The 13652-nt window shown below is 50.9% G+C and overlaps 1 protein-coding gene across 1 annotated transcript in view; it reads right to left on the bottom strand.

Annotated features, from left to right (window-relative positions):
- Positions 1-1161: 1161 nt before the first annotated feature.
- ZNF185 (zinc finger protein 185 with LIM domain) overlaps positions 1162-13652 on the bottom strand; it is a 49287-nt gene continuing 36796 nt past the window's right edge. Inside the window, exons 23-33 of the mRNA XM_027809317.2 lie at positions 12624-12704; positions 12306-12407; positions 11691-11849; positions 10336-10449; positions 9972-10067; positions 8703-8804; positions 7177-7245; positions 5048-5128; positions 4593-4695; positions 3919-4017; positions 1162-3086 (exon numbers count right to left, since the gene is read on the bottom strand). Of these exons, the coding sequence (XP_027665118.2) occupies positions 3919-4017; positions 4593-4695; positions 5048-5128; positions 7177-7245; positions 8703-8804; positions 9972-10067; positions 10336-10449; positions 11691-11849; positions 12306-12407; positions 12624-12704 (1006 nt within the window). The 3' untranslated portion in view covers positions 1162-3086. The remainder of the gene's footprint in view (positions 3087-3918; positions 4018-4592; positions 4696-5047; positions 5129-7176; positions 7246-8702; positions 8805-9971; positions 10068-10335; positions 10450-11690; positions 11850-12305; positions 12408-12623; positions 12705-13652) is intronic.

Raw genomic sequence — 13652 nt, forward strand, 5'->3', positions numbered from 1 at the left:
GGAGGGGGAGGGGGGCTCTGCGCCTGCGCGGCGGCGGCGGGGGCGCGGGGAGGCGAGCGCGGCCCGGCCCGGCCCCCCGCGGCCCCCCGCCCCGCCCGGCCACCCCGGCCCGGCCCCCCCGGCCCGGCCCCCCCGCTGCCCCCCGCCCCGCCCGGCCCCCCCGGCCCGGCCCCCCCGGCCCGGCCCCCCGCTGCCCCCCGGCCCGGCCCCCCCGGCCCGCGGGGCGGTCAGCCTCGGGCAGAGCGCTGGCGGGCAGGGCCCGGTGGGCGAGGGGGAGGGGTCGCTGTCCCGGCGCACACGGTCAGCCCGGCCCTGCCCGGCGCGCCACCAGCCTGGCGTCTCCTGGGGACGCGCTGCCAACAGGCGACAGTGACGGACATCGTCTTCTTTCACACCCTCCTCCAACATGGGGGGGGGGGGGGGGGGGGGGGGGGGGGGGGCGCGACACCCACCCCCCTCCGGCAGCTTCTCGGGGCCGTCCCGGTGGGTTCCCGCGGGCGGCAGAACCCGCTTCGTCCCCCCGGCCCGGCCCGGCGGCTGCACGGTGCCCCGCGCCGCCCGGGCACCCCCGACCCGGGACCGGCACCGCCCGGGGATTCCGTCCGTTCGCGCAGGAGGGGCAGCGGGGGAGGGCAGGGGCAGGCCAGCAATTCCTCAGTCCTGGCCGAAACAACTGAAAGCGCGTTATTTTTTGGAGCAGGCACAGGTTCCTTTGGTAGATGTCTTTGGGGGGGGGTGGAAAAAATCCGCCATTGATCGGTTGGTGACGATGGCCACGCCGTCGGGTTCCCCAGGTCTCCCGGCCCGACCCGGGAAGCCTGGAAGGGGTGGGGCAGGACCCCGGCCCCCCGGGATGCCGCCCTGCAGGCCGAGGCTCCCTTTTGGAGCCACTGGAATCGCGTGGAAGATGTCACATCACGTATTTCCCGAGGCCATTTGCTGCCCCCCGCGCCCCCCCCCCCCCCCCCTTTCTCCTTGGCACCGCGTCTTCACTCCCTCATTGCCACACCGGCCAGCACAGCGTTCAGTGACTTCACAGACGGGTCGTGCCCGTAGGCCGCCAAGAAGCCAAAATTGTCGACAGAGACCACCAGATCAAAGGGCGCACACCAGCAGGGCGTTACATGGGGACGCGGGTGAGGAAGCTACACATGAGCCAGGAGTGTTTATTAGAGCTGTATACTGGGGTGAAACAGGGAAACGCCGTGCAGAGGGGAGACGGAACGAAACGTACGATGGACAGATCCCGTTCCCTATAAGGCCACGTACCCATCAGGAACTCAAATCGGTTATAAATTATTTCTGCAGATTGTCTTCTCAAAGCGCACCTGTAGTTACAGGCCCATCTGTTTCAGTATTTTAAACAAGCCCCCTTTGACCATGGTGGGATAAGACGTCTAACAGCTGCTGCACCAGTTATCTCCCACCACTGGTACAAGGACGTGTAAGGAACTGCTGGCCGTGATTTTCAGAAGCGAGCATTTCATCTCCCTGATCTGCTTTTGTGACCCTCTTTTTGTTCAGAAAGTAACGCCTCTAACATCTTGATAATTTAGAAACGTAGGCAGCCAAAATCGTTCATCATTTTTGAAAAATCACACCTTTGTGCCTGCTGGGCTTTCAGGGGGGTGTTGTGCCATGCACCCTCAAAATAGAGCTGCCCAGTCCCCCGTCACAACCTGAAGCCTGCCAGTGGCAGAGCTGTGACTGCTCTTAACGCGAGTTCTCCTCACGGAGTTGCTTCCGAGGTCATGCCTATGGTTCGGTTAAATAACTGGTACAGTGGCCTAAATAAAGCTAAGCAGCACTTGTGCTGTAAAACACGAACTTGCTAAGCTTTTGCATGCATGCCAGCTTCCATCACTAAGCGCATAAAGAATTACCTAGCTAACAATAGTCTGTGTTAGAGCTTTTGCCATCACCTATTTCCATGCAAGGGCTACTACAGAACTGACTTGGGCGCTTCGCAGTCATTCCTAATGCTTTCAACGAGCAAACTAACTCCGGACACATTTGGAGCTGCACTTTGAAGGCATAGAGCCCGACTTTCAGGTTTTGGTATTCAGGTTTCTCAACCTCTCAGCATCTGAATTAAGGGCTAAAATTATGCGATTCTGACTTCTAGTAAGTACAGCATCTGCTCGAAGTTCAATTTCGTGAGCGAGCATTTGTGATGTACACAATTCAGATCAATAAGGGAGGCAGCACAGCAAGCCTTGGCGAGGTGGGGGGAAATTCAGATTTCAGTCGAGCAGTGCTCCCTGTCAGGAGAGGCGACTGAGACACCTATTCTCTGGCACGTTCTGTATGGCCGTGAGACACCTACCATCAGAGGCCAAGTTAAACTACCAGGTGAAAGTGAGCGTTATCTTCCCAAACAGACAGCAGACACACATGCTGCTGCAGCAATCCACTGAGGAGTAGGCAGGAAAGGGAAATTAAAGCTGACATACAATTAGAGTAAAGGAGTCTGCAAGTGCTCCTGAAAGCCCATGGAAAGCAAATGGAAACCAGGCAGAAGCTATTTCTAGGCAGAATTTGGGGGTGAGAGAAGCAGAAATAGCCTCTTGCTATGAACTAAATTCAAACCCTCCCAAGCACCTAAATTTAGTGTTTACCACTTCTTGTATCTTCTTGCTTTGTGCCAGCTCACACACACTAAGCTGCAGCCTGATGGCTGAAATGAAAGAAAAAAACCCCACCAAAACCAGAAAAGGTTTCTCGCAATTAGCTTAGATAGACCTAAGGAGCTCTGCCTGACTTCCAACACAGCGAGCGCTCTGGAATCTTAACGAAGTTAAAGACAGGCAGAGGGGCTCAGCACCTCTGGAAAATCAGCCCACTTATCTTTGTAGGTGACACTGCCTTATCTTGTTAGCATTGGCACTTGTCTTGTATGCAGCTGACAGCATAAACTAGCGGATGTTAAACTCATTCACTGTGATGAGGCAGTGGGAGGGAAAATAACTTGAGGAAAGCGGGGAGCAGGAATTCTGCTATCTTAGCCGGTCAGGAACTGCTAGATACATTCTCGTAGGTGCTGCTGAGGACTTTCCGCTGGCTGCCTTCTCCAGCTTTGCAAAACCCTGCAAGCAAATAAAGAGAAGGTGAACGCAGGAGCTGGGTACTGCAGAAGACACTGCATTACAGAGTGCAGTGGAGCAGATGAACGTGCTGGAATGGGACGGAAAAGGCAAGTCAGTCACATCGCATTAGGAGGCAAACAAAGCAGCCGCGTACGCAGCGAGGCAGGTGCCTCTTTCCCTCCTTCTCTCTATCATGAGGCAGAGGGAGGAAAGGAGCCTCTTTTTGTAATCTCAGTGCAGTGGCAGGGTTTCTGGCTGCCACTGTGGTGACTCCCGCCCCATCCAGATAATCAGGCAAAACAAACCCGTATCTAAGCTATTCCTTGTTGACCTGTTGACAGAATGTACAACTCTAATTTTCCCAGTGGTTTTCATCTCGAAGGACAGCAGTAACTGCCCCTGCCACTGACAGGCAGCCTCCTGGCTAGAGGGAAGTTATGGCTGCAAACAGCACCCAGCCGCCTGCGGCGGGTTAGCCTGGGTCGCAAGGGGGAAGGCTTTAGTTCCCTTCCGAGAGGACTCTCAACCTCTAAGGGACATTTCTTTCATCACTCAAGCCAGCCCTCTACTCGTCTCCCCCACGTGAAGCTAACACAGCCTGGTTATCACATTATGGCCAGAGACTCTGGCTCTAAGCGAGACCCCTGGGACCAGCTCTGGCATGTTTCTAGCTAATTCTGCAACAGGGGTCACTGCTTCCCACTAAAAAGCCACAGGAAAAATCCCTGTATGGGTCACTCGGTAAATGTAAGAGTTAAACACTTTTCAGTCAGTAAACTCCATGAGCTCTCTCATCCAGGCATTTATGCTGACGCTGTGAAGGCGCACTCACCTAGAAGAGTTTCTCGTAGCACTTGTCACAGTGGACAATGTCCCGGTGGATGAATATTTTATCCAGAAGATCTCCCATTGCTTTGTGGCAAATTCCACACTGCCAGAGGGAAAACAAGGTGGTCGGACAGTAACCAAAGCACCATGCAGCAATGACAGCATGGAGGGGGCAGAGAAACAGTCTCTGTATTGGTCTATAAATGTGAGGGTGCCAAAGCAACGACACCTTTGAGGTTAAACTTTCTTACAATAGACAAATGCCACTGCAGGCTTCCTCCTCCCCACACTCACCATTTCCATGGACTTGTAAACTTTGCAAGTTTGAGAGATTCAGCAAGAGCTGCGCTGGGGTGCAAAGGCCACAAAGCAGCAAGTCTGCCACAAGGACAAGGAGATGAGGAAAGAGGGTGCTGCTGTCCTATCAGGTAATGATAAATAATTCTCCTAGTTCTAATACACATTTATTTGAGGAGCTGAAAATTGGGGACACAACCAACATCTGTGACTGCCTGACATTTCTTGTCCTGATGTGTATGCAAGCACTTGGCACACACTATATACATTACTCAAAGTCTGAGGACAGAATTTGCAGCAAGATTCCTCCTCCCACCACTCCATTTCACAGCAGTGCATAGAAGGCAGTCAGTAGTTACAGTTTTTGTTTGGGTTTTTTACCCTGAAACAATATTCGTGGCAGCAGATGTTGAGATGTTCTATTATGATCTTAGGACAGTCTCGGATCTCACGGCCACAGTAACTGCAAGCAGGTTCGCTGGCCCTGTGAAGGAACAGACGAGTGAATTCCTCTGTAACACAACCTGGTTCCAGTCCCAGCGCTGGTACCAGAGGTTTCCTACCTAACTCCAGCACCACTCTCCATAAGATACCTGCTCCGACATGTGTTTGACTGTCAAGTGACAGTACAGAGGGGCACATTATCGCAGGGATGCAGAGACCACAAGAGCAGGGCAGTGCAGATCTTAAAGTCAATGTCACTGTGTTTTCCAAAGCTCATTTACGCTTCATGCTGTTATTTCACTGAACACATATCAATATGCTAAAAAAGTAAAACCTTAAAGTTTTGTTTAACAGTTTGCTGAAACCCCCAAGGCAGCCCCGAATGGTCCCACCTCTGCAGGGGAGCGCTGGACAGGTAGCTGTGGTGGCTGTAGGTTGCTCTCTCCAAATCGGTCAAATCCACAAGGCTGCCACTGGAGACAGAAGCAAAGATCAGCACTTGGCAGTGATATATGGGAAGAATATCTCAGATGGAGTCATTAGTCATGAAACTGAAGTCCTAACTGCAACATCCCAGCTGCCTGCTCCTTGGAGAGGTTGGTCATCCCTAACCAGCTCTGAAAAGGCATCTCCCTCATAGAAGAGGCCACGCTGGCTGACGGGGCAGCGCTGCCGGCAGCACTATCTCCACCTTTGCTAGATTGATGCTGCAGATTCTCCATAGGGGTGGCAGTAACCTGCTCCCTGCCCCACACCACAACCGCTGTGCCTCGGGTCAGACCCAGAGCTGACTCTGGGCTCAGCCTGGCAGATGAGGTTTGCAGGGAGTAGGCACCCCCAAAGGCAAGCAGAGACAGAAGAGAGCTGGTGGCCCCAGCACCTAACTTCAGAGCACTGAAAAACGCATCTGGCTGCTGCTGTCCCCACGGGGAGAGGCAGGATGTGGGCAGTGTGGCCGGGAAACCAGGGCACACACCCTGAAATGGGGCTGCTTCGAGCCTGGGGCCAAGAGGGGTGGCACAGGCACATAGCAGCACTCTCCCTCCGTGCCAGGAGGAGCTGGGGGCGGCAGAAAGCCCGTGCTGTGTCAAATGCGGCTCAGGAGGGGGCTGAGAAGACCTAACAACCTTGCCAAGGGAAAGATACTGCTTCCTTTTGCTCCCTGTCTCCTCCAGTATGTTCCCAGCCACATGCTCCCACCCTTTTACTCCTTGCCAGCCACGAGACCCCTCTGTGAGTCAGGTTGTCTTATTAAAATGGCAGAAAGCACAAGGCTGGGAGCACAGCTAAAAAAAGAGGGTGCCGAGGAGGGTGAGGGAGGGCAAGGGCTTCCCTGCCAGCGAGAGCCACGGCCACCTTGGCCATGCTGCCCACGGGCCCACAGCACGCGTCTGGCAGCTCTGGGGTTGGGACAGGCGCAGGCTGTGACCCCGACTACGGGGACCAACGTGCTTTCCACTGGCTGCTAGAGAAGAGTGGTGAAGTGCTGCGCTGGCTGCTGGGCAGGCAACCCATGAAATCCTGCCTCCACGACACTCAGTGAAACGTCTCCGGCCTCACTGGAGTCCTGATGTTTACATACGGACCCTGTAAATAGCGGCTTTTTTCACTGCTTACTAAACTCCCCAATCCTGAGCTATTATGCAGGAAAAGACACGGAACACATCGCTAGCCTCACCCAGCTGAGTGCTCCCTTCTGTCTTCTGTTTGCCTGGGTTTTTTAGACACTGCAGCAATACGCTTAGCTTTGGTTGCTGACATCTGCTTTGCCGACCTACAGGAAAGGCTAGAGATTTACGGAGTCTGTAATCGGCTACCACAGTAATGCCAACACAGCACTGAGGGAGGATAAATGCCAGCAGGGAGGCATCACACGGGGTGTTAACCGGCTGCCACATCAATGTAAGCACGATGCACGCAGGGCCAAATTCTGCTCTCAGTCATGTTGGTGTCAATCTGGAGTAGCTTTACTTAGTTACATTCGAGCAGAATACAAAAGAATGAAGATTTAAGCTTGAAAATGGCATCTTCTAACTTTTTCTAACTCATTTTTGAGTTGAGAACCCTCAACCTCCACATTTTTCTCACCAATTCCAATCATACATTTACGTGTGCAAATGCACACTGCAGCCTGACAGTGCCCAAATATGCAGCCTAAAAACCTGCAGCGTAGTGTTCTCACCCCGTCACCCACCTTAGAGGCCAGCCCACTTAGAGGGGGAGTTTACCCCTCCACTATGAGTTGCGGGATAGATTCTGTCACCGCAACGGAACTAGACAGCACAGTGCACTGCAGATATCCATCTGGGTCCCCAAAGCAGCACTGCTGCCTTAGCAAAACTCTCTGCCCACCCAATGTAATAATCCCTCCAGGGCTAATTAGCTCAGGCACAATGGCATGCTGACACAGTGCTAACTGTTCCAGCTCAGGAGCTTGCTTGGCATTTTAGCTGGCAAAGCCATACGCTGTTGCTTTGCACACGTATGTAGACACATGACTGTCTCTGGACACTCCTCATACCTGCCATAGCGTGGGGAGGCTGATAACTCGCTGCTGTTCACGTACTCCTTCACAAAGAGGACCCCTTTTCTAGGAACGGATGGAGACAGAACAAGAAGCATTTGCATCAGAAAAGACTGGAGCTGATGAGAGACAGCGCAAGGGACCACATGTGTGCACTTGGACACTTAACGCGTGCATGAAAAGGCACAGAGTGAGATGCTGTTGTTCTTGAATAAATACTGAATATCAAGCATTGTTGCTAAATAACACCTAATATACCCCCCTCTAATTAACCCACCAAAACAAATCAAGTTAATTAAAAAGAATGGGGCGGATAATGTAACTCTTTCATCCAGTTATCCCCTGTTTTGCAAGGATAAGTCTTTTTCAAATCACGTCAGGATTATGCACACAAGTATTTAGAGAGCTTGTGATTCTGCCCATTAACATTAAAACCCTACTGGCACAGTACTACTTACACAGTGACCATTTTGTCACTGGAGTATCTCCAGCATTTTCATCCATTACAAATTGCCACTGGTTTGATTTGAGGATCTTTTTTGCTTACAGAGCTGACCTTTCTTGCATATTCTTCCCTCTTTAAAATTCTGATTTCAAAATGACATGCCCCCATCTGTCGGTCTGTCTGCAGCTCTGTCACAGATCGAGGGGAGACACTGTGCCCACCGGCTCTCTTCCCAGAACCATGAAATGAACTAATCAGGCTCTTTCTCCATGGTGCATTTTCGTTGCAGCCTACAAGCTATGAGTAATCCTTTCTTCTCATATGAGCAAACTAAGCCATGTCACAGCTAAGGAAAGAAAAGCTTTTTTTTTTTCTAATTTAGCATAGACACTTCCCATGTCAAGTGTTGCAGATGAGAGTCTCCTACTTAGAAAGGTGTTGCAATAAGCAGGCTGTGGCAAGGCCAGCAGGACCCAAAGCCTATGCTGACCTCTCACCACTTTGAAACCCCTCTCTAAATTGTGTAAAACTGCAGCAGTTTCTACCTCTGAGGTGGAGCCTGTGGAAACCACAAATCCCAGAATACAGCTCTGAGTTGGCAGCTGCACTGTGATGGGATGCTATCTCCTGTAATACGTGACAGATCAGGATCCTACGACAGCCCCACCAAAATCCGCTCACTCGCTCATGATTGACAACAAAGGCAAACAGTCTTCCAAGAGCCCCACATCTGTGATGAGCGTGTAAGGCATGAGGAGCTCCATCATGTCCCTCCAGCTACAACATGTTATGGAGGATTCATGATTTTGCCACACTAAAGAGAAAAGACACAACTCCTACAGTGAGTTACACCCTGGTCTCTAAAAAAGGGCACCTGGAGGAAAGCACCCAGCCCATCTCTCCCTTCTGAGTGGCTCTGGCCACCATGGCCATGTCTGTGCTCTTAGCCAGAGCAGCTGAGAAATGTCCCGTGGCCAGATGCCAAGCAGCAGCGCCTGGCTTGTCTTCACCAAACAGGATGGCTGCGCATAAAACCTGTATTGCAGCGGGAGGATCACAACCACCCATCGCTCTTTACCCGGCAGTGCTGGAATTGGGCTGGTACCCGGAGGCTGCTGGGCTGTTGTGTGGTAAGGTGGCAACTGGACTGCAGATCCTCTCACCCGAATTCGAGAGAAGCCTGGCGAGAGAGAGAAAAGTCCATGGGCACTGGAAACATAAGCTGTGACATGATCCAAGCTGGCAGCCAAGAAAAGATGTACCACTACTGCTAGGAGTGCAGTTTGGGAGAGTGCAATAATAAGGCCCTTAACTGCACAGATGAATTCATCTTTATCGCAGACCAAAAAAGCCCCTTATTCTTTTCACATCTGCCACATGACAGTACTACTTCCCTGGAGAAGTGATTTGGAAAAGTCTCATTTATAAGGCCACAGCAGAAACGATCAAACAAGGTCTGTACTTATTTGAAGATCTTAAGTGAATTACGTAGCCTGAATGGGAGCAGCTATGGAGGGAAACAGCACGCAACACATTGCAGGAGAGGAGATGGGGACATACTGGCCAAAGTCCAACATAACTATCCCCAGCTCAGTAATTTCAAAAGTTGTATAAGGGAGAAGGCGGCAAAACTGCGGTTACTAAAATGTCTCTGTGAAATAGCTCTGCCTATCCACTCCACAACGAGACCTGCCAGTCTGCCTTGCAGGGATGAAGCTGATCTTGCCTGCAGCCAGTCCTAGGCTGTCTGAGGATCTTGTGCCTCCTGCTCACACCCACAACATACTCCCCTTTACAGATCCAACATTCAGACCTACAGTGGTGCCTCCATAGTGTCAGACTGCACGTGGATGGGCTGACGCTGCTGCGAAGGACTGCAGAAAGCGCAGGGTAATGGTGCTCCATATTGGATAGCTCCTACCCCTTCCAACAGCCTTGTTCTGGGACAACTTCAGTCATTTAATCACTGACATTCTGGAGATAGGGATCCTCTCTCTTGGCATCCCTCTCTGCTTTTAGCGCGCTCTCTTTTTTTTCCCCTGTAGCCTCTGCAAAGGCTGATTACAGACCAAGGGAGGGTTAGCCAGGAACCAGCCTTTCATTCTCCTGCCACTCTGTTCTGGCACCCCACATGGTGAAAAAATCTCCAGAGACAGACATACCACAGACCCTGTGCTGAGTAGCTTTTGCTAGGAATGGTTTAAGTGTAGTTCCATGCCTCTAGATCACACATCCACTCCCTGGAAACCATTTGCCTCTCTTTCAGCTTCTGGCTTTGCTTCCTAGCTTCTCTGCCACAACAGTTTCATGGAGGTTTCCCTCACAACCATCCAGACTACCCATTTACCTGGTGCTGTTATAGTTTAAGCTGTCCATGTAGAACGGCACCCTGTGGCTTCTCTGGGAAATGGACATGGTGGTATCTCTGGGAAGGGAGTCGTGGCTATGAAAGGAAGTGATACAATCTCAAGCACTGAACTTGAGCACGTGAGGGATTCTCACAAGTGGTGAGAATCTTGGCGAAATGTCTCCCTGCTTAGCACCAAAATCATCCACACACCACTGCCATCCACACAAACAGCACCTTACTGCATGTGCTGAGACCCAGGGAATTGGTAAGAACTGGATCAGGACACTCCGATACCGAGTAAATGTAGCAGTGGGGTGTTCTTTGGGTTAACAAGTCTGGATCCCACCCTTTAAGTTCTTACCGTCCAGCTGTGGGGTTAAATTCACAGTGCCCTCTGGCACTGGCGCTGTCATATCTGCTGCTCCTAGGGCTGCTTCTCCCATCGTAAACTCTCCCTTCGTAATCTGGGGTAGGTCTGGAGAGGAAGCACAAAGCCCTGATTACACGATACCAGGAGTCACTGGACTCCCCACATCGGCTACCTAATATTTAGTCTCTGCAGTCACTATCACGATGTGTTCTCCCTTCGCCCTGCCCATTTCACCTGTGCTGGTGCTGCAGCATGCGTACAAAGCTCTGAGACAGGGCAGCAGGCTCAAAATCTGAGAGTAAAGCTGAAGCAGTTCATGAACAGATCTGTCCTCAGTATTGTCTCCTTTCCCAGCGCTCACCAAACTCCCATCTCACACGTGTGACCTGCTGACCAGCTGGCCCATCCAGGTCAGACCTGCACATTTTCACTTTTCCAAGACAGAACTCATTAGCGGAATGGCTTTAACCTGTGGGCAGAGCTCCAGCTCTTTTAATAGAGCAAATGAGCCTATAGCTTATGGTTATTCTTTTCTTGCAAGTGCCCTGGAGCACAGATTATGTTTATATTGTATATCAGCACTTTGATCCTGATTAAAGCTTGAGGCAACTGTATAACTTAACTTTAAACAATGCCAAAAAACACTGCAAATCAATGCTGCATTAAAGAGAGAAAGAGGGACAGGCTAAGCTCATCGTAAGATGAGAAAAGCCCTGCTCTGGGCAAGACATGCATTTGGTTTGCGATATAAACCCAAGTGCAGGAATGAAGTGCAAGTTTCTCGCACTGCAGAGACATGTTGGCATCATGCAATGCCAGGGGGGTGGTAACAGGCCATGGAGTACAACAAAGTACAAAAAATCCCATTTTTTCTAGTCCTAGTTTGCAGGTGCCTCCAAAAGCAAACAAGAGCTTTGTGACACCAACTTTCCCAAAAATGCTAAAAGAGGTGCAGGTTACATTCAGACCACATGAATGTAGATATAGACATAAACAGAACCAGACTGCTCCTCCATGATCCTCTCTGCAGAGGAGAAACAGATGTGGTCATCTGTCAGGTTTCCAGGCACTGTGCAGGCAGTCTGAATACAGCCTGCTAAGAACTCTCCAGCGTTACAGAGCAACTATCAGCTCAGATCTCCTGAATCCCTTCTTCAGCCCTCCAGGTCCTAAAATGATCTTGTTCTACGTGTTGTGAGACCTGGCAATACTGTTACTCCCTCTGGGAACAAAACCCTGTTCTCGCTTCTTGCTGCAGCGATCGTACAACCTGGACCAGAGCTTCTGTCAAATATTTCCGTGCCAGCAGCTCTCCCTGTCTCTGCATCCCATCCCTAAACCCTTACCTTCTGGTGCTGAATACTTGGCTGTCTACATAGGACGGTATCCTGTGACTGGGTGCTGACACGCTGGTGTTAAAAGGCTGGCGGTCCATGTACAGTGGCATGGGACGCTGGGTCTCATATGCACTGACAGCACTCTCTTTTGAGCTGAAGTTAGACCTGCTAAAGAATTAGAGCCAATTTGACCATAAAGCCAATGACTGTACTTGCTATGACCAGCTCACACAAGCATTCAGAATTTGCTGGGGTTGGATTCATGCCTCTTTCTATAGGCAATGAGGAAAACCCGGGACACCACGCTGGTAATAGGTTCTTAACGGGTTCTGAAGGTCAGGGGAAATGGCAGGGGTCTGTACTACTTCCCCTCACCTACACAAGCTGAATTCTCAGCACAATGAAATGCTGCAAGATTCAGCAGTTGTCTAAGTTGATTCGTTATCTGAAATGAAATATGTGGGTTGAATCCTAAACCTAATACTCCTTTTGTCAGTATCATCTGATTGGTGTACGCTGGGCAAATTTACACAGGTCTAGGACTTCAGCCAGAAGCAGGAATAGCAAAGGACGAGGATTTGAGAGCCACTGATGGGGAGAAACAACGGGATGGTCCCACTGTACCTGGCTGCCACTGGGTGAGGCTCGCCGTGCCTCCAGTCTCCTGGGCTCTCAGGGTGACTATCTGTGGCGGGGTGAGCTTGTTCTTCATAAGGTGGGGTGACCCTGGTCAGGGAGGAAAAGCCTGTTAGCAGCTTTAGCACTTAGTGTCTAAATCTGTAGGGAGTAAATGCAGTAACATTGTGATGATGTTGGTTTCTGAATTCACTAGCCAACAAATGAGCATTCATAATGATGCACAATGCCTTTTAGCAGGGCAACAGGGAGAACACAAGATGTGTGAGACAGCAGCAGAGCATGCCTGGTCCCCTGGCTTCGTACCTTTCCCGGAATGGGTCAGATTCATTTGCACGTTGGGTCTCTGGAGCAGCGATGCTGCCTTCTCTAGGTAGAGCGCTGAATCTGCCAAGACAGAACACCATTAGGGTCTGCAGAAGTGCCACTGTGCATTGAGTTACTGTAGGATGTAGGTGCAAGCCCTGGAGAATCTCCTGCCTCAAGAAAAGTACAATAACCCCACATGGGAATATGCCAGGTAATCCAAAGAGATGTGAAAAACAAAACCAAAGAAAAAACCAGAGGGAAAATACAGATCTCTTAAAAAATAAGGCTGAAAGCCCTCTACTAGTAGCAAGTGTTCTGTAGTGTTCAAAACGCTAGTGAGCTATAGATTCCCATTCAGGGTGGGATGTTCTGAAGGCCTAAAGAAGACATGCTTGTCCAGGAGCTCAGACTGAAAATCAATTTACTGAACAGGGCAAGAGATAACTCCTAAGTCCTTCAGTGGAGTGACGCAGCAGAAGTCCTGACTGCTTCCTTGCTACGTCTGATCCAAAGTCACCTGCACCTGGAAGCACTAAGACACTCAGATCAGGACTCCACATTTCTCTCAGTAACTTGCTAAGCTTGAGGGCTTATGCAAAGGGACTATGTGGACTGGGGGAGGCATGGAGCAGGCAACAGATGGAGTTTTATCCATCTTGGTCACTTTGCTGGGGGCTACTGGAGAGAAAGGGGAAGTTTTCTCTCTAACTTTTTTTCTTCAGCAGTCTAGCTTTTACTTACATTCCTGGGGACTGGCAACAGCTTCTTCTCTGCATGATGAACTACAATTTGGAGTATTTGTGGTACATCCAGGACAGCTCCGTTCATCAGAAGAACCCAGGAGGACAGGACAGTGACACCATTGCTCTCTCCCTACTGCTTTTCCCAGTGCCCCTTCCTGAGCTCCCTCCTCCACAGTCCTCACTAACTGCACTCTGCTGTCCCACCACTCACTACCTTTCTCCATGCGCTCACAAAGCCCAGCTTGGCGACTCCTAAACCCAAACACACCGTCCTTAGTCCCTT

The sequence above is a fragment of the Falco cherrug genome, chromosome 15, assembly GCF_023634085.1.
Source record: "Falco cherrug isolate bFalChe1 chromosome 15, bFalChe1.pri, whole genome shotgun sequence".
Classification (NCBI taxonomy): domain Eukaryota; kingdom Metazoa; phylum Chordata; class Aves; order Falconiformes; family Falconidae; genus Falco; species Falco cherrug.